The sequence below is a fragment of the Strigops habroptila genome, chromosome 2 (genome assembly GCF_004027225.2).
Source record: "Strigops habroptila isolate Jane chromosome 2, bStrHab1.2.pri, whole genome shotgun sequence".
Taxonomy (NCBI): Eukaryota; Metazoa; Chordata; class Aves; order Psittaciformes; family Psittacidae; genus Strigops; species Strigops habroptila.
In genome coordinates, this window is record NC_044278.2 from 96,600,018 (window position 1) to 96,623,543 (window position 23,526).

General features: G+C 43.9%; 2 protein-coding genes across 7 annotated transcripts; one reads left to right on the forward strand and one right to left on the reverse strand.

The window, feature by feature from the left end:
• The first annotated feature begins 1,447 nt into the window (after positions 1 to 1,447).
• Positions 1,448 to 21,786, forward strand: LOC115603857 (phosphatidylinositol 3,4,5-trisphosphate 3-phosphatase TPTE2-like). Of its 6 annotated transcripts, none has more exons than XM_030476275.1 (19): positions 1,448 to 1,496; positions 2,958 to 3,031; positions 5,050 to 5,127; positions 7,453 to 7,500; positions 8,273 to 8,431; positions 8,839 to 8,958; positions 10,916 to 11,015; positions 11,823 to 11,886; positions 12,346 to 12,410; positions 12,982 to 13,042; positions 13,911 to 13,992; positions 14,072 to 14,160; positions 16,102 to 16,163; positions 17,101 to 17,181; positions 18,207 to 18,312; positions 18,931 to 19,028; positions 19,402 to 19,497; positions 20,126 to 20,196; positions 21,519 to 21,786. In XM_030476275.1, exons 2-19 carry the CDS (start codon positions 2,982 to 2,984, stop codon positions 21,619 to 21,621), a joined length of 1,533 nt encoding a protein of 510 aa, XP_030332135.1. In that variant the 5' UTR covers positions 1,448 to 1,496; positions 2,958 to 2,981; the 3' UTR covers positions 21,622 to 21,786. The 6 variants fall into 6 exon arrangements, with proteins under 6 accessions (XP_030332135.1, XP_030332137.1, XP_030332134.1 ...); XM_030476277.1 differs by having other exon boundaries at positions 1,479 to 1,496; positions 2,966 to 3,031; XM_030476274.1 differs by lacking the exon at positions 1,448 to 1,496 and adding an exon at positions 2,085 to 2,237.
• Positions 1,710 to 2,675, reverse strand: LOC115604454 (basic salivary proline-rich protein 2-like). The gene has a single exon (XM_030477579.1). The coding sequence runs from the start codon at positions 2,673 to 2,675 to the stop codon at positions 1,710 to 1,712; it is 966 nt and encodes a 321-aa protein (XP_030333439.1).
• Positions 21,787 to 23,526: the final 1,740 nt, after the last annotated feature.

Consider the following 23,526-nt stretch of genomic DNA (forward strand, 5'->3'; position numbering starts at 1 on the left):
TTCTTGGCCATTTCTCTTAAGAGTTTCAGATATAAATGAGCCGTACCTATTGATTTTAAAACCTGTCAAGTGAAGAGATTCTGTTTGCCACCTTCTCTGTTATTTTTGGAATGTAAAGTATGTCATCACCCCTCTGAGATATGCATACTTCATCCTGCTCTCTACCCAGTATGTAACTGGATTATTTACTGAACATTTCAATCTCTTCTGCATTTTGTTGACAATTCTGCTATGTTACACTGATGAATAATCATCAAGGGATCAGAACTGGATTCTGAGTGTTCTTTAAATGTCAGTATCATGAGTTAACTAGCAAAATATAATGAAAATGATTTATAAGTCTTGAATTTAAAAACCAGAATATTTTCAATGCTTTCCTTTTATTTTTAGCTTTATGAACCTTGGACTTTGTCCTATGCTTTTCTCCATCACCGGAGAGCTAGAAATTTGGTTTTATTAATTAAAAAAGAGGTGGTGTTTTTATTTTAGTCATCTGAGTCCAGAAGTTAGAAGTTTAAGAAAATAGAGCAATCACCAGGAAACTCATGTTGACGCATGAGAGCTGGCAAATCTTCTACAGCATCACCAATGCTGTAAGATTAGCAACACTGAAAGGCACAGTTACAGTGTTATCACTGGCAATGTGGCATGTACCTGTTTGATGAATAATGGGAAGAACTTGTTTTCCTTTCTAAGTGCAGCCTCTAGCAAGCTGGTTCATTTACAGCCCCGGCATTCAGTCTGGGTGCCAAACTTGAAGCTTCCAACCCCTCCTTGACTGGTTGTTATAGGTTGTTCTGTGAAAAGTCTGCTTCAATATCCAAACTGCCTTCACACCTTGGTGGTTTCAGAGCCCAGGACTGGGGAAACCAGACTCCTGTGTTTCTAGAGTCTTGTCCAACATGGTCCTCCCCATGAAAGCACTCAATAGGCATAAACTCCTGCTGAAACTCAGAGGATATACTCACATGGTCCACAGCATCAAGCATGTACTAAATAACCTGCACATGTAAACCTTTTTTCTAAACTAGGAGCAAATTAATGGAATGTTTCTTCTCATCATCCAGCCTAGTTTCCATCCATGTTTAGCTGCTTCTCGAATACATAATTATCTGCATATACCAAACATATTTAGCTTATTACTTGCTACCACTGTCTGTGCTAGCTACTTGCCCATATATTTATATATATGACAGACTTGAAAGGGAAACCTTCTGTTTAGTCTGTTGCCCAGAAATGCTCCCTATTCTTATCATTCATCTTAAAGATTTTGTTTCTTTTGGGCAAGGGGCTGCCGGAAAGGCTCCTGCCATCGGTTAACCGCATCGACCGCTGTCCAAGCTCCAGCAGCCCCGGCAGCAGCCCCCAAAAGCTCGCTTTGAGCTCCCTCTGCTGCCGACCGTCCAGCAGAAAACCTTTCCAGCTCGGTGCTGGCCCCAGCAGCGGCACTTCTTTATGATGGTCCTGCTCAGGGACAGCTTGTCACTTGGCTGTTGGTAGGTGATGAGGAAGGCGTGAAGCCTCTGCAGAGCACAGGGTAGCTATCACGCCGTATTCTGCCCCGCAGGCTCCCATTCTGCAAAGACATCAATGCTCAGGGTTGGGTGCCCTGAACGGAGCAGTCGCTGTCACAGGCCGTGGGGGCCTGACTGTCCCACAGCCCACCTGCACCGCCCTGCCCCGGTCGCCGCCGCGCCACGGGAAATGCATTAAGAGGCATCAAAGCCCGGCAGCGAAGCTGACAGCACCCGATCGGCGGGAGGGGCGGCCGGCGCTGCCGGGGCGGGCGGGCTGGCGGCCTCCTCGCTCCCGCGGGCCCGTGTGGTCCAGGGGCCGCGGGACCCCGCAGAGGCGTGCGGGAAGGCCGTGGCGCGGCTGCCGGCCCGGTGGGCTCCGAGAGGCGCCCGGTGCTGCGGGCTGCCAGGTTCCGGGCGGTGCCGGGAGCGGCGGCGGCCGTCGCCACGGCAGCGGGCGGGCCCGGCCCCGGCCCAGGTGCAGCCGTGCTGCGCCGCCGGGCCATTTAGCCGCAGCCCGGGGGGGCTGTGGTTGCGTTCGCGCTCCGCGGCTCGGCCTGGTCTCGGCGCGTGAGTGGGGCTGTGCGGCCCGGCGGAGGCGGGCAGGCCGGCCGGGGGAGCAGCCCGCAGGAAGTTTAGCGCAACTTTCCGCTGAGCGCGCCGGGGGCGGGAGCCCGGGATCGACTTTGGGCCCCGCGGCCGGAGGTGTGCGGCCGCGCTGAGGTGAGGGCACAGCGAGCCCCGGCGGGCCGGGGCCGCCGCGGGCCGTCCCGCTGCGGAGCCGCAGGTTCCGTGTGGCGGCCGCTGGGCCGGGGCTCGGCCTGCGGGGCCTCCGCCGGGAGGGAAGCGGTGCCGGCGGCTCGCCGGTGTCCGTCTCGCTCCGGGGGCGCGGGCAGGCTGCCGGCGGGACAGCACCTGCGGGAGCCGGCTCCCATCCTGGGGGTGCGAGGCTGTGCCCGAGCGGCGGCTGCCGCCCAGCGGGGCAGCTCTGAAGGAGCGGAGAAGCGGTGGGGCCAGTGCGGGCGTCCGTTTCTGCCTGGGGAGCTGATGTGTGCGGCGGCTCTTGGACTCGCTCCCCGCGGCTTCCAGCCCGCTCTTGGCGGAGCAGCCTGCGGCTGTACCCCTCCCGGAGGTACCAGCTGCGGCTCTTCCGTGTCTCATAGCTTGAAACAGTGAGAAATGCCTCATAGTGAGGTAAAGATGCTGTTTTATAGTTTGTCGTTGTGGCACGTTAGGTGTGATAAAACTTTCATCACACTGCTGAGTGTACTGACTCTCATGAGCCTTATAAAGAAAGACTGTGCTTGGTCAACTGGGACAGAGGGGGTAGTTAAAAATGAAGTAAAGTCTCTGCTGGTAATGTGAGTGTGAGGCTGCTGTAGGATGCTGGTGTTTACTGTTTCTTGTACCCATCTCCCTTTAACTAGATGTGTTTCTTTTAAGACCAGCAGAGCAACAACAGGAAAAATGACAGTTGTGAGGTATGAACAAGGGGCAGAGCTGACAGAAGCATCCAGGTGAGTGAAATGAACTGTACCAGTGTGTGGGTTTGGGATTGAAGCATGCTGTGTGTGGTCCCCTACCTAGAGTTTCTTAGTACTTTAAATATAATGAAGAGAACAATGAAGGAATGCTTGAAGTTTATATAGCATATAGCGTCTGTATCCTCCCACCCCAGTGCTGTTGTTTGAGAGGAGTGATATCTTTGAGAGAAATATGCTGCTCTGAGTGACTTCTTGAAGTAGTTAAGAACTAAGAAGTACACAGCACCCAGCCCTGGTATAACAAGCTCCTGGGATTAAAGCCTGCTCACTTCTAGCATCCAGAAACACTGTTAAGCTCTCTTGTAGAGCAAGATGCTCTTGTTCTGCTCTCCCTAAAATCTTCTAGTCTGAAGTTCCCTTTAGCTGTGAACAGTCAGGAAAGCTTATGCTTTGATGGAGAGTGTGTGTGTGGTGGAAATAGGTCCTTCTAGAGTATCTTCAGGTTGTGTTTTTTTTTTTTTTTTTCCCTCTTTCCCTGGTTGTCAAAGACTAGGTGTAGTAGCTTGTGGCAGAGAGCTCATTCCAGCTTGGACAACAAGTAGATACAGAGTGCTTTGCAAAACAAACTCCCACTGAGGAAAGCATTATCTACAACTGAATTCTTTTGTGAGAGTACAGTGGAAATGGTGTGCTTGGACTTTGCTTCTGTTTTCTGTTTGTGTTAAAGATTGGCTTCCTAACCCAAACCACTAATGTTGCTCATTCTTATTTTAATCACAGTAGAGAATAAGAAGGTGGCTTTTGGTGCACTTGATGTGTCTCTAAGGATAAGCAAGTGACTTGCAGCAAACTAGCTGTAGCAGCTGTTCATTAAGTGGAAACTACCAAGTGACTATCCTGTAAGAATAGCTGGGAAGCAAAGCTGAATGGCCATACCTCACTAGAGCTTTGCTTCAGCTCTAGGAACAAAATGAGGATATTAGCATCTGGATCTGCTGGAGCTAAAAAATGAGCCTTAAATGCCAAAACTCTTAGGGGGAATCATTCCTCTGTCCTGCCTGATACTGAGTGCAGCTGGTGAACCATCAGTACTGGTTGCTAGAACTGTAGGAAATGCACCATTGAACTTTTTGCTTAAAAGCATGCAGAAGCAGTGCTGGTGCGTGGGTCCATTGTGGAGGATGAAGATTACTTGGATCTTCTGAGTTGTTACACTAATGCTTCAAACTAATGCTAGATTGCCCTAGAACAGCATGGAAGCATCAATATTAAGTATGTGTATGTAGTTGCTGCTGCCCAAGAAGCAATGATGCCAGAGACAGAGGCACAGCAAATGCTGTGGCTGTGCTATTTTACAGCACAGTATTTCTGTGGAGGAGGCTTAATTAGAAACTCCTGGATTTGGATGTTACTTTCTCTGAAGACATGTGGCCTTCAAAGCTTCTCAGATGGCTGAACAAAAGCTTAATCTAAAGAGACCCTTTTAAGGAAGTTATGGCAAGCAGCCACTACCACCAAAAAGTGCTGTTCTAGCACTAGCTCAGCTGCTGCTCTGATGTTCCAGTTTCCGGTCTGGTATCCTGCTCTGCACAAAAACGTCTCTGTGCTATGGCTTTTCGTGGTGAAAACACTCGTTCTCTGAACAGGTGGTTTACTGTAATAGCATTAATGTAATTTGGACTCTCTGAAGCAGATTCGCATATATACATGTTGCCTTCCAGAGCCTGGGCTGTTAAATCCTTGGCAGGCTCTTGGATGCCCAACTTCAAAGTCCTTAATCCCATTGCTGAACACATATGTTCCCTTCCTCCCCCAAAAGAAACTTTGCGAGATGGATTGCTAATGGAATTAGGTCAGTACAAGCCAAAGGGTTCTGCTATGCCAACATATGAGAAGTATTTCTTCCCCTGGTACTGTGCCGGTGCTCTGGCCCAGTTTGCTGCTTACTGCTTAGCTGACAGTTAATATTATTTTCTCTGAAACAATGAAGGGTAGCAATATATGAAGTTGACTTCTGTATCAGTATGTGATTTGTGTTATTCCTTTGCCAGCTCTCCAACAGCAGAAGAACCCACAGTAAAGATTGATGATGGCCATGATGAGGATAATGAACCAGACAGCTGTTCCAAGTAAGCTAATGATATATTAAATGCCTAGCTTACCCCCAAGAGTGGAAACTGTTGAGCCAAAATAAGCAGGCAGGTGGCTTGCTAAAGTAGAGACAAGCCCAGTGAATTGCTTGATATTGACATTTGCTCTTGTATAATAAAGACAAGTAAGTTCAGGAAGCTTCTTTATGCCTCTAGAGATGAAAGCCCAACCCAAGAACTAGCTACAAGTCCATCTTATTATGGAGAATGGGGAGTCCAAACTACTTTAAACTTTCCCAAAAGAATGACTTTGGGAGAGCACAGAAGAACAAATGCTGGCAGGAAAATAAGGTGAATGAGTATCTGAGGTGAATAAGCATCATGCTGTCATCAAGACTAAACTGAACTTGCTAGTGATTATTCTTGAAGTAGTTATTTTCCAGCAGTGTTTAGCTCTTGTCACCAGATTACTAACTCCTATAGCATACTAAGGAGTATGTCATACTTATGTCATTGACTGAGTCAATGACATATATATTGACTTGTTTCTCTGTGCAGCTCAAAAACAATAAGACTAAACCTGTTATCTCAGGTCTTCAATGTGACAACATGTCTTTGTAGAATTTGGAAGTTGACATTTACGAATGCATTTCACAAAGGCCTTTAGCTAAATATGTGAGCAAATGTGCTACATTCTCCTCAACTGATGTAAGATGTTGGCAGGCCAAATTGGAGTGGTGTATGTGTATTTCAGTTTTTAGTGCACCTAATAAAGGTACCTGTCCTTAGACTCTGGAAGTTGGAGTCTAGGTGTACCTGCTATGTTTACATTACAGGATTGACTGGGAAAAGAAATAGACCAACAAACTGTTAGCACTGCAATAATTGCTCTTCCTTAGATATTAGACATTTATAAATGCAAGGAGAACTCCCTGTATGCTAGGTTGCCTTCAAGACAAGACCTATTATTACATCCTTGACTTCCATGGGAAAAGTGGGTACTACAACCTATGTACCCTCCTGCTTAAGGATGCAGGTGTTTGCTGGTTAGGCCTTGTTCCTTAAAGTATGAACCTAATAATGAGAGGCATGGGTTAATTCAGTAAGCCCAGCAAGATGCTTCCTCATCAGTTCAAAGATATCTAGCCTTGGCTTAAACTGAGTTACTGAGGTGTTAAGGATGTGCGCAAAGTGAAATGCAATGCTCAAGTTACCCTAGAGGAAATGAGTAGCTTGGACGGTGTCACTGGGGTGCAATATCCATTATTGAGCTGACAAAGGCTTCCTGTAACAGTGGTATCTCTAATTGTGGGGAGAGGAAACATAGTAGCTGTATATAACAGGGAAGATAAGACAGATATGCAAACAAAAGTATCTACTGGTACTTTTTGTCAGTATGTCAGAACTTCTGGTAGGTTCTATTGTTAGTGCTATACTTGGACAAGGTGTTTAAGTGTCTAACAAAAGACTCTGTGTTTAGAGTGGTTAAGTAATCTTGAGATTACTTAACAAACTGGCAATCTGTTTTTCAAACTGTCAGAACTTGGGGTTTGCAGGTAGTTGCTTCTGCCTTAGTTCTTGGTGTAGCCTAAGGAGACTTTCAGCTAGTGAGATAATTACACAAAGGCCTAGCTTTAAACCAGAAGGCTTAAAGCACACCAAAAAAGCAACACATAATGATCTGTAACTGAAAACAGAGCTGGAACCCTGTTAGGGCTAGAGATAACTCTCAGTATTGCAAGAATTGAGCTTCAGCAGCTCATTTTCTTAAAAGGTACTGGAGACCTCACTCTGAAAGCCAAATTGGTATTTCCTTCTAATGGTAGAAGAGGTATTTTTCTTCCTCTATTCCAAGAGCATGGAAGCAGTACTGGAGCTGTTAACACTAGGGCTGTGTTTTTCCAGGCCTAGAGGGGAAAAAAAAAGGGAATGTCTGATATAATAAGCTAATATCTTGAACCAGATGATACCTTAAGAGATGTTTATCCTTTAATCTTCCTCTTGACCAATAGCTGTTATATAAGCCCACTTCTTAATGCCCAGTTATAAGCTTTAAGCCAGACTTTTAGTGTCACTGGAGTTATGACACTGAGTAGTGTTATGCATAAGTGCATACTATTATGCTTCTAGGGTCTGATGAGTACTGATGAGTACTTTTTCTATGAAGTGGTCAAAGCATTGCTTTCAAGTACTGTCTTAACCTATAATCTTCATGAATGCAACTGAATAATCTGTTAAAGAAATCACTACTATACATAATTCTAAACTGAAAAGAATATGAACAAAAGAATGTAACAGTGCTTTTGTGGCTAACATCAATAGCAAAATGTCACTTGACTTGATGCAACTTCTCTTCTCTTGCAGTGCAATTAGGAGAAAAATTTCCCCATTTGTGATGTCATTTGGATTCAGGTAAAAGCTCATGCCTGTGATGATATGGGCAAGATAGAAACAGTCCTTATTTCTGGTGTAAGAACTTGGAAAGTTCCTTGAACAACAGTGGCTCTAGCCTGCTCTGTATGGAAAGTACTGAATCCTATCATCCCCAGAAAGGATGACTTGAGAAAAGTACTTTGACTGGGAAAGAAGACTTAAACAGCCAGGACTATGTTCTCCAACTAGAGCTGGAAGTCAGAACTGTAAATGCCATTGACTGGGATAACAGCTTTTTAATGGCTTGCTGTGCAGCCTTTGAACAACCAGTTGGTCAGTTGTATACAGTCTAGGTGCTGGAATAAGGTAAGCTGTTAAAGACAGTTACTTTTAAGGGACTATACTGACTGTATCATGACTATAGTAAGTCATGAGTGGGAGGGAAAGTGAGTAAGCTGGAAGACAGCACCGACACTTGTGTGCCTTGAAGCATTCAGATCTGCACCACTTCTAGGTAGCTGTGGAATTATAGGTGAATAAATCTAGTACATTTACCTCTGACTCAGCTGAGTCTGAGGTAAATGTACGGTTCCACATGGATTATATAATCTATGAAGATAACTGCAGTTGGAATCCCGCTTATACAAGCAGGCCTCAATCTGTATATAAAAGAACATGCCTTGGTGGAACAGATTAAAACAAAAATCTGGGTTTGTTCTTTTCAATCAAATGTCAGCAATTCATCCCTACCTCAAACTCACTAGTATTTTTCTTTTTTTTTTTTTTTTTTTTTCCCTTCTTTTTCCTCCAGAGTGTTTGGAGTTGTGCTTATCATTGTGGACATCGTAGTTGTGATTCTGGATCTGGCTATTGGTGAGAAGAAGGGCGTTAGAGACATTCTTGAAGGTGTTTCTCTGGCAATAGCACTCTTCTTCCTCATCGATGTTCTCCTGAGGGTGTTTGTTGAAGGGTAAGACATGGGCAAAAATTAAATTAGTGTGGCAAGTGCTCAAGCTAGTAAGGAAGCAATGCTTCAAGCTTGGTCTACAGACATGGATGTTCTGTAGGCTCATTTTCTGGTCATAGACAATGGCCCCATCTCTTCTCAGCTGTGTATGTTGGCTGTTACCCTTCTGTAGAATAATCTGTAAAGTGTTTTGGGTATAAGTGAGCACTTAAATTGTATCAGTTTTGCTGTGACTAATGTGTGTAGACCAGGCACAAGATTATTTTCTTAGTGAGTCTTCAGTGCTCTATGTCAAGAACTACTTCAGGAGAGCATGTCTCTAGCAGTAGCTGTGTGTAGGTGATTCCCTTCCTGAAGATGTATTTCAATGTTTGCTATCCATATTGGCATCTCAAACTCCTTTGTTTCAGCTTCAGGAAGTATTTCCGGTCCAAACTGAATATTTTGGATGCATTCATAGTGGTGGGCACTCTGTTAATCAACATGACATACTCCTTCTCGGGTCTTGCTGCAGCAGATCAGATACCAAGGTAAGAATGGTATGGCAGCTGTTAAATGTGAGCTTTTTATAGTCTTCTAAGAATTTTCTTGGGCACCTCTAAGCTAGATGTGCATTCTAGATCATGAATAGTGATAGTATTTTGTGGTACAGACTAATGAGGGATAGAGACATTTAATTTTGGTCTATAGTTGTACTGTAGACTGTCCCTATCTCAAAGGCAGAGATGACCTAAGCATATCAGTTGGGGTGCTAAAAGTGAATAGTGAAGCCATCAAATGCTCTTGGTTTAAGCTTTTCTTGGGGGAAGGTGTGCAGCAGTCCTGAGAGAGAGTCTGAAGATCAGAAACATGAGTTGGATTATAATAGCAAATGCAACAGACAGCTGAAGGAGGATCTCAATCTAATGGATTGTGACAGCATGGCAACTCTTTCTATTTCTTGTTTCCTCCACCTTGCTTTCCCAAAAGCCCCATGGTAGTACATGTTGGATTTTTCAGCCGTGTCCTGGAGAGGGGAAATATGCTGGCTATGTACATAAATTAATTCAAGTAATATTTTCATCTAGTTTCTGTAGCTTGATCAGATGATAATCTGAGAGAGGAATCCATTTGTGGATGAGGTATCTTCCCACCTAACACTCCAGTAGTGTCCACATAATCCAACTAATTCCCAGTAGCCTACCTGGGATTTATCACTTTTCTTTCTTCATAGCCCTTCATCAAGAAGCAAATGGCAGTCTTAAAGCACCTGATACATCTCAGAATAATTAGAATGTGAGCAGCTTTTATGTGGATAAGAGTATATGTGAGAAGTGAAAATTCAGTGGCAGGCCGTAGAGGTAACATGCCCTGATGAAGGGATATGGTCTGTGTTTTTAATCTTGTCTAGCTGGGTGTGCACTGGGGTAAGTTACCCATTTCCTTGAAGTCTGACTTACAAAAAAACACTGGGGAATGAGAGCTGGGTCTAGGAGCTAATGCTTAACTGGCTAGTTTCCTAAAGGGCAGAATGCAAACTGCTTTAACCTTTGAGATGCTTCTCAGTTGTGGTTCAGCCTGGGGAGAGGGGCTTTGGAGTCTTCATTCCAGTGGTGTTTCATCTCCTTGGCTGCTAGCTCCAAGAGAGCTTTGAAAGCAGCAGGGTTATCCTGGGCTAGGAAGAAGCTGGGAGGAAAAAATGAAACTCTCCTCCATGTGTCCAGGACAACCTTATTTTGCTGACTTCAAGGTCTCCATCAGTGGAGAGCAGACTAACTGGAGGTTTGTCCCTCTTACTGTAGGTATTCACCAGAATTCTTGCCTAAGTGTATCAGGACCTGAAATATGTGCATGTGCTCCTTAAAAGTATATGCTCACAACTCCTTAAGGAGTGAGCGTTAGTTTGCCCTAGTCCCTAAGGGTATGTGAAAGCAACTGCCCCTGTTCAGTGGCTTTGGTAGAACCACTCACATAAGCATCTTGCCTGCTTCAAAGTTCAATGGCAGTTCAAAGTTCCTCAAACCAAATCATCTGCTCAAGTTGCTGAATGATTAAACACAGGTTTTATACTGATCTGTCCTCAGGTTTCTTAAGGCATGATGTATATAGCTCATCTATCTTTTCAGCTATTTTCAGGTGGTTACTTATGCTTAAATATGTACTTGAACAAGCTTCAAGGAACAAGAATTTGGGGTTAACACAGGTAGTGTTACAGGAATTTGTTGCTCTGTAGAGGTGCCTGTGAAAGTGTGTGAGCAAGTAGAGGATTTCCTAGTTCTGTTTCTTAGCTCCTAGTTAGCTGTTCAGAACATGTACTCATCCCAAAAACTCAACAATAAAACCACGGTATTCTTCAAGCACAGTATTCTTTCTCCAAAATCAGCCTGAGAAGTCCTAGTTAAGTATATGAAGAAAGCTTTAAACTCACTGAAGCAGCTTTTAAATAGCTGTAAGCTTTGCATCTAAGTTGTGTTAATTTTCTTTCCTGGTGAATCTGACTCTCATCAGAATGGTCACTCTCTTCCGAGTTCTGAGGATTGTCATCTTGGTAAGAATATTTCGCCTGGCTTCACAAAAGAAGCAACTTGAAGTGGTGACCAGGAGAATGGTAAGTTGGCCTCTTACTATATCTAAGCTACTATTACTGTTTCCAACTCTTTCTCCAGACAGCCATCGATAGTAGTAAGACTGCCCACAGCCTGTTGGTCTGCAACTGAATAATATTGCCTAAGCAGCACATCTCTTTAGTGTGCATGACAGGGTACTGGAGCTTTGCCTCCAACTTCAGCATAGCTAATCATTCTTAACTTTGCTCAAGTAAGCAGCAATTTGACCCAAAAGGCCAGCATATTAAAGTGATTGCACCATCAAGTGTCTCAATTGGTAATTTCTAGTTTGCGTGGTATGTAGATTGTTTTCCCTCATATAGAGGAGGATAGGAATTTTAATGCTTCACTGCTTATTCCAGGTGGAAACAAAACAGCCTAGCTGTTGAAGCCCTATCCATTGTAAATGCCTCTTATTTTCATTGGGGCACTAAAGTGGTACTTTGAAGCTTCAAGTATATCCTCTTCCTCAGGAATAAGCAATCTTGGTTATGCTGCCCTTAACTTTCTTCTTCCTTCCCTCAGTCCCCAAACACTCAAATAGCAATGGTGGATTCATACTGCAGTGTTCTTTCCACTAGAATGAACTTTCATACTTTAGAGTAAAAATTCTGTACAGAGCTTCTACCTAAAGATAACACAAGAAACATATTCTTGGTTAATGCTGTGAACTTTGCTGTAGCAAGATGAGACTCTGCCTCTTATGACTTGACTTCAGAGTCTAGATGGTTGGGTTTTTTCCTGGTAACAGGGAACACTTGTTGATCTCTGGCATTCCTCTGGAAGATTAACTTTTCTTTTTTTGGCAGGTCTCTGAAAACAAAAGGCGTTATATGAAAGATGGCTTTGATCTGGATCTCACTTATGTTACTGGTTTGTAGAAACACATGACACTTTGCAGCATGTTACATCCTGCTAAGACTAGTTACTCTGTTAAGTGAAATACAGGCAGTGTTTTAGACTAATGAAATTTGAGTATGAAGTCAAACCAGGCTTACTCCTTTTCTGTGGGACTTTGAAATATGGATTCCTGACTGTGACACTGTTCTTGAAGATGAGTCTTCTGGGAGAGAGGTCGTATGTGCTGTATGTAATGATAGAAATTCTCCTTTCCTCCTGCGGTGGAGACTGACCCTTAATGGTAGCTTGTGCTTTAGGGAGCATTATTGTTTTGCTCTCTAGCTATGCTAAATGCAGAGCAAAGGCTCTTGGAAATGAGTAGGTTGTCCTTATTATTAGGATGATTTTCATAACAATGTTGCTCTCAAACATGTAGTTCTTGCATGTGAGGAGGCTTCCCCCTGTTGCTTCTGATTGTTGTCTTCTCCACAGATCGCATTATTGCAATGTCATTTCCATCTTCTGGGAAGCAGTCTTTCTACAGGAACCCTATAGAGGTAAAAACCTCTCATTTACCAAGTTCACTATTTCTGAATGCTTTTTTCACTTCTAGGTTCCCACTAATTTACATGTGGACTAGGTAAGTCGTTCCTAGTCCTGCTGGTTTGGCTGGTTGGAATGACTAAGTGATGGTCTCCACTGTGCTGTACTGCTTGTGTTGTAGTCTCTCAGCTGAGCCTAGTGGGATCTATCTCACAGTGTGGACACACTGGTGCTCTGATGATCCCATTCTCTGGGAATGCTTCAGAGAACCAAATCAGTTCTGTCCTAGGCTAATAGTGGTGTAATTGATGAGAACTATCTATTAATCTAAATGAAGATGCTTAAAAGGTCTGCATAATGCCCTTTTCAGAGCTATGCCAGCTGATATTGTAGAAACCTAGATATATAGGGCAGGGAAGATGCAGTAGTACTTTTTATTCCCGACAAGAAGCTGAGCTGTGGGGCTGGAAAGGCCTGCTGTCCGAGGGCTATTTATGAATGCAGTTGTTGACCCCACTTGGGAGTGGGGGGTTGAGGTGGCAGTGCAAATAGAGACTTAACTACTCTGAACTCTTGTCGCTTTAGGAAGTTGCAAGATTTTTGGACACCAAACATGCAGACCACTATAAAGTCTACAATCTCTGCAGTAAGTATACTTAGCTGCTGACTACATTGTAATACAGCTAAACAGAAAAACACCTCTTCAGGGTATGCTGCTGACAGTAACAGATCTCCAAGAATGTATAATCTGTCAAAAGTACATAGCTGTCTCTGACTACCATCTGTCCTGATTGTGGCTATTGACTTTGAGTATCTAACACTGTCCTTGAGCTTGCAAAAGAGGTACTGGAGGTCTTGCAGTTTAGACTTCTTTGCTCATGCTGAAGAATTGTCTCGGTGTTCCAAAACTCCTACTAAAAAATGAAAGTGTTAAACTAAATCTTGGCTAAATCTTGGCTAAAACTTGAGGTGGTGTTAGGGAATTTTCTATTGAAGGCTTAGAAGAACAAAGTGGAGGAATAGTTAAATGCTTTTCTATTTAGAGGTGGCTAAAAATACCCCAGAAAAGTACTTCAGAAACAACTATCCTGTTAGTGCTTCATAGCAGAGCTGGAAGCGAGGTATGATAAAGGAGCACTGACACTTGAAGTCCTGAAAAAGTAAAATTGTCCTCTGGCCAGCAGAGGGATAGATGAGGCATCACAGATGAGCTGTTAGCAGCTCTTTGCCACTCTAGCTGGTGGTTGCTGTGGTTGACCCTGACAGTACATCAGAACACTAACTTTCAGATCCCATAATAATCCCCATGGAAAGAAATGGCTATCTGGGCCTGGAGATGAATTTTAACTTCAGTGAGAGGTGTGAAACTAGAAGCTAAGCAAGCATGGCTTTAGCCAAACTACCTCATTTCTTTTCACTTTGATCTGTGTATCTCTACTACTGTACTTTAAATACTAGTATATTTGTTGTAATCCTACCCCCTTCCTGGCATAACTTCAGATCTTTCCTTGTAGGTGAAAAAGGCTATGATCCCAAGTACTTCCACTACAGGGTAGAAAGGATCTTTATTGATGACCACAACGTCCCAGCGCTACAGTGAGTCTTGTCAAGAAATACATACATCATGATAGCTCTGTGTAGGCATTTGCTTTGACTTGGTGACTTTCTTATCTAGGGACATGCTGAAATTCACTGCTAGTGTCCGTGAATGGATGAGTCAAGATGAAAAGAACGTCATAGCAATTCACTGTAAAGGAGGCAAAGGTAGGACTGCTCATCTATAATTAGTGTATGCTACAAATTACACTTTATTCTTATGGCCTTAAACCATAGCATGAGATGGGTTTAGAGCGTAACTCAACAAATTCTGCAGACACTGACTAGCAACAGTACCATGTGTTTAGTATTGCACAACTCCATTTCTAGATAGCCCAAATTGGTTCTTCATCTAAGCTGGCATCTGATCTCTTAAAATGTTCTTCAGTAATTTCCTGCTGTCCTGGCTGCTGCGACAGTAGTTCCCCAGGACAGGCTGGGGATAGGGAGCTACTGGAACTGATACTATCAAAAGTGTTAAGCTGCTGCTGTGGCTCCCTGACAGCCAGCCACCCACACTGAATATCCTGCATTGTAATATGCCTCAAGCTTTTTAATTGCTGTGGGGAAGAGGGAGGGAATCATAGGATTGTTGAGGTTGGAAGAGACCTTTAATATCATCCAACTACTAAGTCCATCACTAAACCATGTCCCCAGATGCCACATCTACACATCTTCTAAATACCTCCAGGGATGGTGACTCCAACGCTTCCCTAGGCAGCCTCTTCCAATGTTTCACAACCCTTTTGGTGAAGAAATTTTTCCTAATATCCAGTCTAAACCCCTCTAGGCACAACTTGCTGATTGACACTACTGCCCAGTTGGGTGTTGTCTGCAGACTTAACTGAGGGTGCACTTGATCCCCTTGTCCAGATCACTGATGAAGATATCAAACAGAACTGGCCTCTATACTGAGCCCTGGGGAACATCCCTTGTGACCAGCCACTAACTGAATTTAACTCCATTCACCAACACTCTTTCAGCCTGGCCATCCAGCCTGTTTTTTACCCAGTGAACAGTGCACCTGTCCAAGCCATGAGCAGCCAGTTCCTGTGGGAAATGGTGTCAGAGGCTTTGCTAAAGACTAGGCAGACAACATCCACAGCCTTTCTCTCGTCTGCTAAGTGGGTCACCTTGTCATAGAAGGAGATCAGGTTAGTCAAGTAGGACCTGACTTCCACAAACCCACACTGACTGAGACTTATGTCCTGTACATGCCATATACAGGACAGGTTGTCCTGTACAAGCTGTGTTGATGGCACTCAAGATGATATGCTCCTTTAACTCCTCCCTGGATGTTCTAGGTACTGCTGGACCTTAAATCAAGGTGCACAGTGTTATGTGATAGGGCAATGTGGTCTTACTGGAACAAGATAGTCAAAGTTGCTGCATATGAGCTGACCTGTGGGTGCTATCTGCAACTTGTAGGAGAGCAGGAGCTGTTGAAGTGCGTAGATAGCTGTGCAAATAAACCAAACTTCCCTGCAAACATCTGCCACATCTTTAGCCACCTGCTCTTACTACTGCAATTACTTGGCTTAAACCAGTGGTTACTTAAAGAAGTCTCCCTCCAGTCTGAACTGTAGCTTGCAGATTTTGCAAAACTGAACGCTGAAACTACCTACAGGCTAAAACCAGCTTGAAGAACAAGTGTAGGGAGGGGTCACTTGAACTCTGAGATTTATTTTTTTAAATTCAAAACTGAGCCTATATTACAGCATTGTGCTAGCAGTCTCAATGCTGCCTTAGTAGGGTTGGGGGTGGAAAAGGTTGGGGCAGAGAAGCAACTCTTGACTTACAGCATTGGCAAGTGCCAGCCTATAGTCTCATCTAGTAGGGTGTGCTTAGCGCTCCCCTGTTGCATGCAGTATGAGATAGCGGCCAGCTTCCTAAGTGTCTCCAGTAATATTACAAAGAAATGTGGGCATTGCTTTCAAGGAACAAATTAACAAACTGCAGTATCTTAACTCATTCTTCCTAGAAATACAGGCACTTGACTACTGTCACTTAAAACTTCTGACACGGAGAGAATGGAAGAACTTTATCTTCACAAAATCCCAAATACCTTTGAACTCCTATAGCTCAACTTGTCTCTTATTTCTAATACAGGGAGGACTGGAACAATGGTTTGTACCTGGCTCATAGACAGTGACCAGTTTGAGAGTGCAAAGGTAAAAAATGGTGTTTATTTTTTGATTCTTTTAGTATTCAAAGTGCTGCTTTAGAATCTACTTAATTGGTGAAATGCATGAATACTTTGCAAGAAGTCTGTCCTGGAAAAAGGGTTCCGTAAACTGATACTTTGTTCTTGACAACAAAGTTCTTTGTTCTTTTTTAAAAAAAGTTCTCACAAATCTTACTACTAGGTAAGTTCCTTTCTGATGAAGACTGTCATTGATCAGGAAGAATAGGGAAAGTGGAATTTAACAGATACCGACTCTGAAGCATTCTTTTTGGAGGCATAAGAGACATAGGATTTCGAGCAATGCCTTTCTTAAACTGTAGGTGGCTTCTGAGCACGCTCTACTAGAGACAGCATCACTGTTTGTAAGTGGTGTCCAAGTAGTGTGAGGCATCAAGAATTGTCTTGACTGCCAGTTACAGCAAGAAGCCCTACTGAGAAAAGGGAGAAAGATCAAGTCCCAGCCAGGGCAGATGCATGTGCTGCTTTAGCATGCGCGGTCTGGTATACCCATCTGGAGACATGGTCTGCAGAAGGCCCAGGTTACTCAAAGTAGTCTGGGCTGACTGTGGATCCATTTAACCCCTTGTCTTTTAGTTTGCTTTGTGAAGATCTGAACTAATGTTCAGCTTGGTCTGCTACAGACCACTTGAATATAGATGGTTCTAAAGCAATTGCTTAGAAAGCATATTTTCTCCTTCACTCTTTTGTGGATGGCAGACTTAATGTATCTGACTTCCTAATTGGTACTTTTTTATTCTAGTTAAAAGCCTCCTTTAGAAGGCACCAAAACCACTATTGCATATTTTTACTTGCACTCTCTTATTGGAATTGACTAGTGTAATTCTAGTTTGCTGTCCTGCCTTCAGGAAAGGGGAGTGGTGGTGGGATAAATATCTTAACCCTGAAGTTATCTTCCTATGTAGGAAAGTTTGGAGTACTTTGGGGAGAGAAGAACTGATAGAAGCACAAGTACCAAGTTTCAAGGAGTTGAAACTCCATCCCAGGTAAGCTTGAGCAGGTCCAGTAACAGTAGCCAAGCCAACACTACTCATGTGACTGCTTATGGTACCCCACCTCCCCTGCCTTGTTTCAGATGTAGGTTCCTACATGCCGAACTTAGGAACTTTCTGTATTTGTTCTTTAAGGGTTGGAAGACCATCTAGTGGTAGGGTTGTGCTGCATCTTCCCCTCCCTCCCTCCCCTTTGTCCAAGCACATTCCTTATGCCTTTCTCTGCATAATATCAAATCTGAACTATGGTATTTAAGATAACAGAATTGATGAGATAGGGTGAGCTTTCAGTCCAACCCCACTGCTCAAGCAGGGTGAGCTACAGCAGGTTGCTTAGGGCTGTGTGTTCAGTCAGGTCTAGACTACCTTCCCAGATGGAGACTCCACAACCTCTCTGGGCACCCTGATGGGAGCATGACCCTGTAAGACAGTTGTGCTGTTATCAAGGGTGCACTGAAACCTGCAGCCTGGTCTGGGGAGGGGCTATGGCACTGATGTGAATGGGTGGAGGACTGCATGCTCTAGAGACTGCATTTACAAGGAAATACTGAAGATATTGCCTCAGACCACAGTTTAGGGCTTTGCTGATTTTGATTCACTGTACTGTGTGATTCAGAAGTGAGATGAAGCTGGTGACAGATACTTCAGTTGTTGGTATAGAATAGAATGGAGGTACAGCTGTCCTACACAATGTGCATCTGTAAAATGAAAGTATCTTGTACATTTAAATTTCCTGCCCCTTAAAAAGCTACAATATAAAAGCTCCTCACTTCTTGCTGAACTGAGGTACAGAATTCCTCTTAGAACATGAAGTTTAAATATTGCTTAAAATGTAGATATTGGATTTGTCTAGAAGATTGTTTGAACTGGGGAGGGGAAGGAGAACAAATGGCTACTTTCCTCTCAGCTTTGCCCTTAGAGCTAAGAACTTAGAGGAGAAGATCTACTTAATCCTACTTCTGCCTTCTCTTTTGTGGGGTACAGAAACTGCATAATGTGTCTGGGTTTTTGCATTGCAGAGTAGGTATGTTGGGTATTATGAGATCCTGAAAAACAAGTATAACTTGAAACTCCCACCAGAGAGACAACTCAAAATAAAAACCCTCAAAATCCACTCTATACATGGTAAGAACTCTTGAATTTGGGCATTCCTCTATCCTATTCCTATTACAGGCAGCTGATCTCTACTGTCTCTCTTGCTAAGACCATGATAGGAATGTAGATTTACTGGGATTTGAGAATTCCAATTACACAGTTAAAATAAAGTGAAAAGCATTTTGGAGTGAAATTGCCCCATGTGTTCTGTCACTTGCTGGGTGTCTGGTCAAATGGTGGCTGACATACAGCCTGCTCTGTTTTGGAAGGGAAATCACTTTCCAAGGGAGATTAACTCCACATGTGGAACTTGATCCACTACTGTTTCTGCACACATGTGCTGGTAATCTTGATAAAAGGCTGGAAGTTCAGCCCTACTTGTTATAGGGGACTTCAAACTGCTGTTCTTGTTCAGTTGCTGGAACCAGACTCTACATTAGCCTGTTCCTCCTTTGTTTCACATCTGCTTTGAAATATAACTTTCAGCCACTGAATCTTGAGCTACCTCTAGGATTTGAGTTCTCTCAAGTCTATCACAAGGTATTCTGGAAAGAAGGCAGTTTTGAATGGGATTTCACTTGGTTTTCATGACCACTTATGTTTCCAGCTAATGTATGTGCTCTAGTATAATGTAACTTTCTTTCCTAGGAGTTGGGAAAGGCAATGGAACTGATATGAAGGTGCAGGTAATAGTGAGGAAGCAAGTTGTACTAGAATGTGTATGTGCCAGTCAAGGAAACTGCAAGGTGAGCACTATGAGATCGTGTCATTTGAGTCACAGAAGATGAAAGCTGACTTAGAGGTCAAAAGTGTCTTCCTGTAGAAGTTGAATATTGGACATAAAACTGTCAAACTAAATGGATGTTGTAAATTCTGAGAGGATGAAAAAGCTAAGCTTTGCTAAATCAATATCTTACCACCACTCTCATACAAAAGATTTCCTAGAAGTCACTTAAATGCAAATAGCTCACTCTGATCTGAGTAGCTTAAGTTGTTGGCTTTTATTATAGTACTGCTATTGTATTTGTATGCCATGAATGAGTAGCGAGGTATTGTCATGAATTGGTCCCTTGTCTCTCTGCAGCCATTTTTCATAAAACTAACAATTCTGTTATCCAGCTCTTCTTTGATGCTGAAAGTGACTCTGTAGTCATTGGCTTGGAGGACAGCCCTGTTATAAGTGGTGATGTGAAAGTCAGATTTGAATCACGTTCTGTAAGTATAATAGTGTAAAGATCTTTGCTTGAGTATGAGGAAGGGCTATGGTTTGCACTGCAGCTGGATTCTGGCTGGCTGTGCTGTGTGGGGCAGAATCTGTGCTCCTCCCCAGTGACTCCTGCTGTGTGGGGTGGCCCCACTGCAGTGAGTGGTGCAGCAAATGTTGCTGCATCAGCCTATGCAGGCAGGGGAGACATCTGGCTGTTCATATAGTACAATGAACATTGTTAATTGAGCACCTTCCACTAGAACAGGTTGCTCAAAGCCCCGTAACCAGCCTGGCCTTGAACACTGCCAGAAATAGGGCAGCCGTGACTTCTCTGGGCAACCTGTGCCAGTGCCTCACCACCCTCACAGTGAAGAATTCTTTCCTGATATCTAATCTAAATCTCTTTCAGTTTAAAGCAGTTTCCCTTGTCCTACCCCTACATGCTCTTGTAAAGAGTTCCTCTCCAGATTTCTTGTAGGCCTTCTTCAGAGAAAATAGTGATCTGGGTGTGATGTTGGGCTCTTCAAGTGTACTGGCTCCGGCACTTTAGCTTTGTAAACTAAACTACTGAGGATGGGTGGGTACTCTTGCTCTGCCAGAAAGAGTCCTATTTTCTAACAGAGTCTTTGTCCTTAGGATCTCCCAAAAGGCTATGATGACTGCCCATTCTTCTTCTGGTTCAACACTTCCTTTATTGAGAATAACAGGTAAGCAATCATAGTGACTGCCTTGAGATCCTAACTTTTAGTGTCTGAATGGAGCTAAAAGGTTATAAGCACAGTACTAATAGCTGAGATAGCTGGCTTGTCCAGCCTGTCTTAGCTTCTGTGCAGGTACTGGTCTCTGACTCTCAGCTGGAACTTAAGAGCAGGCAATTGGTGCATGATTGCTTGCACTGTGCCAAGTATTTTAAACATGTGGTATCTTAATCGACTTAATCCATCAGACTTTCCTCAGCACTCCATTATTAATGAACTTGAGTTCAAAAAGGTAATGCTAACTTTCAAACCAAAGGCAACTCTGCCATCCTCTGTAGCATGGCTGCCTGAGAGGCTGGAACTCATTCAGCAGCTTAGCAGGCAAGCATTAAGACCAGGATTAGAGGTACTGATGCTTGGGATTCCAAAGAAAGGCTCTTTGGCTGCTTGTTGTGCAGTCACAACAATTACTTAGAAATTACTGTGGTGGCTTTTGTTGAGATTGGAACTCCTGGGGGTGCTCTAGCCAGTGCAAGTTGGGCTTGACTGCCTCTCTAGGGAAGTGATGTAGAAACAAGAGGCAGAGACAGGGGGTCCTTCTCTTCTGTCTACCAAACTAGCCAGATTTAGGCAAAGGAACAGCGAACTTGACATAAGGATAATTACTGTGTTCTCCATGACTGGAATAGGAAGGAAACATTTTTTTTTTTTTTTATTGAACTGATCCCATCAGAGCACAAGAAGAGCTAGACATGAGTATGTTCATAACTCCAAACCTAATTTGCTGAGCCAACACTTCCCTTTCTGCCCAGAGAATTCTGGCAGACCTGAGGTGGGCTAGGCCTGATCAGAAATCAAATGGCTGTTAAAGCAGTGCCCCATCTTGGTATCTCGAACTTAGCCAGAGCTGAAGTGCAGGTGTTGTGAAGTGGTAACTAAACATGAATTTGGTAAACATTAAAAGTGGAGAACATGCCTGATAAGCTTGACTGAGTACTGAGTTGAATCCTTGCTATTAGAAAGGTCAGTTACTAAATTCCTGCCACCTGCATCCCATTGGGAGGCCTCTAGCTGAATGTGACACAGATGTTACTCAGTCTTGCTTTGAGAGGTGAGGGGAACCTGACCCACAAACCTGAGGCTGACTGTTTCTCAGACTACTTCAGATCCAAAGCCCTGTGCAGAAGGGCATGGCTGATACTTTTCTGTCTGAATTCAAGATTTAGGGCTATAGTTAATATTCCAGGGCTGAGCTTGGAGTTCTCTTGGCTGACTGAGAGGAAAACTTGTGGTTTAGGCTGTAAGATGTGCTGCTGAATTTTGTCTTTCAGACTCTATCTTCCCAGGAATGAGCTGGATAACCCTCACAAGTCTAAAACATGGAAAGTCTATAGTGAGACGTTTGCTGTGGAGGTGAACTTTATTGAGCCCTAAGGGAAAGCTGAAAGAAGGGAAACATGTAAAATTAATCTCTTCCTGGAGAATGTCTTGCTGTTTCACTATACAGTGAAGCAGTCACATTTTGATGTACTTTAATGTATTTCTGTGTAGATACAACTTGTCAAATAAATTTACATGAAGTTCTGTTGTGCAGAGCAATAATACTCTGAAGAATTACTTAGTGTCAGCTGACTGTCATGTCAATGAGCTTTTGGATCCTTGGCGATTAGATGTCTCTACATACAGGTAATCCCTACTTTATTAACCTAAGACAGTTGTCTTCAAGAACATTAACCTGATGGTGGGTGGAGACCAGCAGTCTGCAGGGGGCTGCTGGAAAAGTCTGATACACCTTCCTTCAACATCAGTTTTCCACAGGTCAGCAGAATATGGGAATCTGGAGGGAGACATTGTCTACCTGTGTCAGTAGAAGTCTGTATTGAACCACTTCTCACCAGAAATCCAGTGCTGCAGGGTTTTGAGCAACACTTGGCCTGCGAGCTGACTCTGGGGGTTGTTGCTCCTCTGCTGCTTCCCTTCCCCACAGAGGGCTGAGATGGCCACATGCCCAAACCCTGGATCTCATCAGTTCATGAGCATGCCAATGCGTTCTTCCATAGAGGCTGTTCATGTCTTCCTTGATGGGAAGCATAGGTTGAGCTGTTGCTTCCTTAGTCATTTTATTGTTAGGATCCAAGAGTGCAGGGGAAGGGACATAGCTTTCCACAGCTAATACCTAGTTAATGAAGTAAAATCACACACCTTCCCTGTGCTCACTTGAGGGTAGTGGTATGTGCTGAAGTACATGTGTGGACTCAACTCTATCACTGTGTAAATACATAGTTATTTAGGGAACTGGGCTGTTGGAAGCTCCCATGGTGCCAGAAGCTGCTTCTATCAGCATTGTACTTCAAGTGTGGAGTCTTGAATGACCAACAGCATTCCACCAATTGTCTGCAGTTCTAGGTGCAGGATAGAGTGAGCCTGAGTCACTTAGATGCATGTAGCCCAAGCTCCTGTGCAAACCAGGTCCAGCTAGAGCTGGCTTGCAAACCAGATCTGTGTGTCTTCATGGATAGGGTTTTCACACAAAAGACTTAATCTTGTAACTGCTCTTCCTTCCTGACTGGGATTTCCCATGTTCCAGGCTGTAGCTGTTGCATCTTGTCCTGCCCTTGTGTTACCTCGGAGGAGCCTGGCTCTATCCCCTCCTATGAAGGAGGTAACTGTAGGTGGCAGCAAGAGCTCCCCTCAGCTTTGTTATGGGTGGACAAACTCAGTCTTCACTTCATCCTTGTTGCCCTCTGCTTGACTTGCTTCACTATGTCACTGCTGTTCTTGTGTTGGGAACATGAAATTGGAACATGTGGGCTGTCAGAGCAGCTGTGAGGGGTATGAGCAGAGGCTCAGAACTGATTTGCTGGCTCTGAAGTCTGCTACTGCAGCTTAGCCTTTGCTGCAAGGGTTCAACTCCTGCAGTGCTGTTCCCCAAACTAGTGTTGCTTCAGAGGCATGTAACTTAGCAAACTGCCCTCAAAGCTAAGGGGTGTGCTGGCAAAGTTAATGTACCACCCCCCCCCCATCTCTGGCATGAGAAAAGGAGTGACCACAGCTGCATTACTAGAGGGTGATGGTGCAAGAAAGCAGCTAAGGACTGCCGGCACTGAATGTCCTAAGAGCTGAAAGAGGATGTCATTATACTGCAGCCAGAACTGACTGATGACTGAGTTTTTGGCTTGGCTCAGGCAATTTGATATCACTGTCCCAGGATGCCCTTTCTGAGCACTTACAGGGCAGTTAAGGACAGCTGTCTTCCTGCTTATGGAGTAAACTAATCTCTTCATGTAGCGGCAGCAAAGGCTGAAACAGCAAGTCAGATTGCTGTTGATTCCTGTTTAA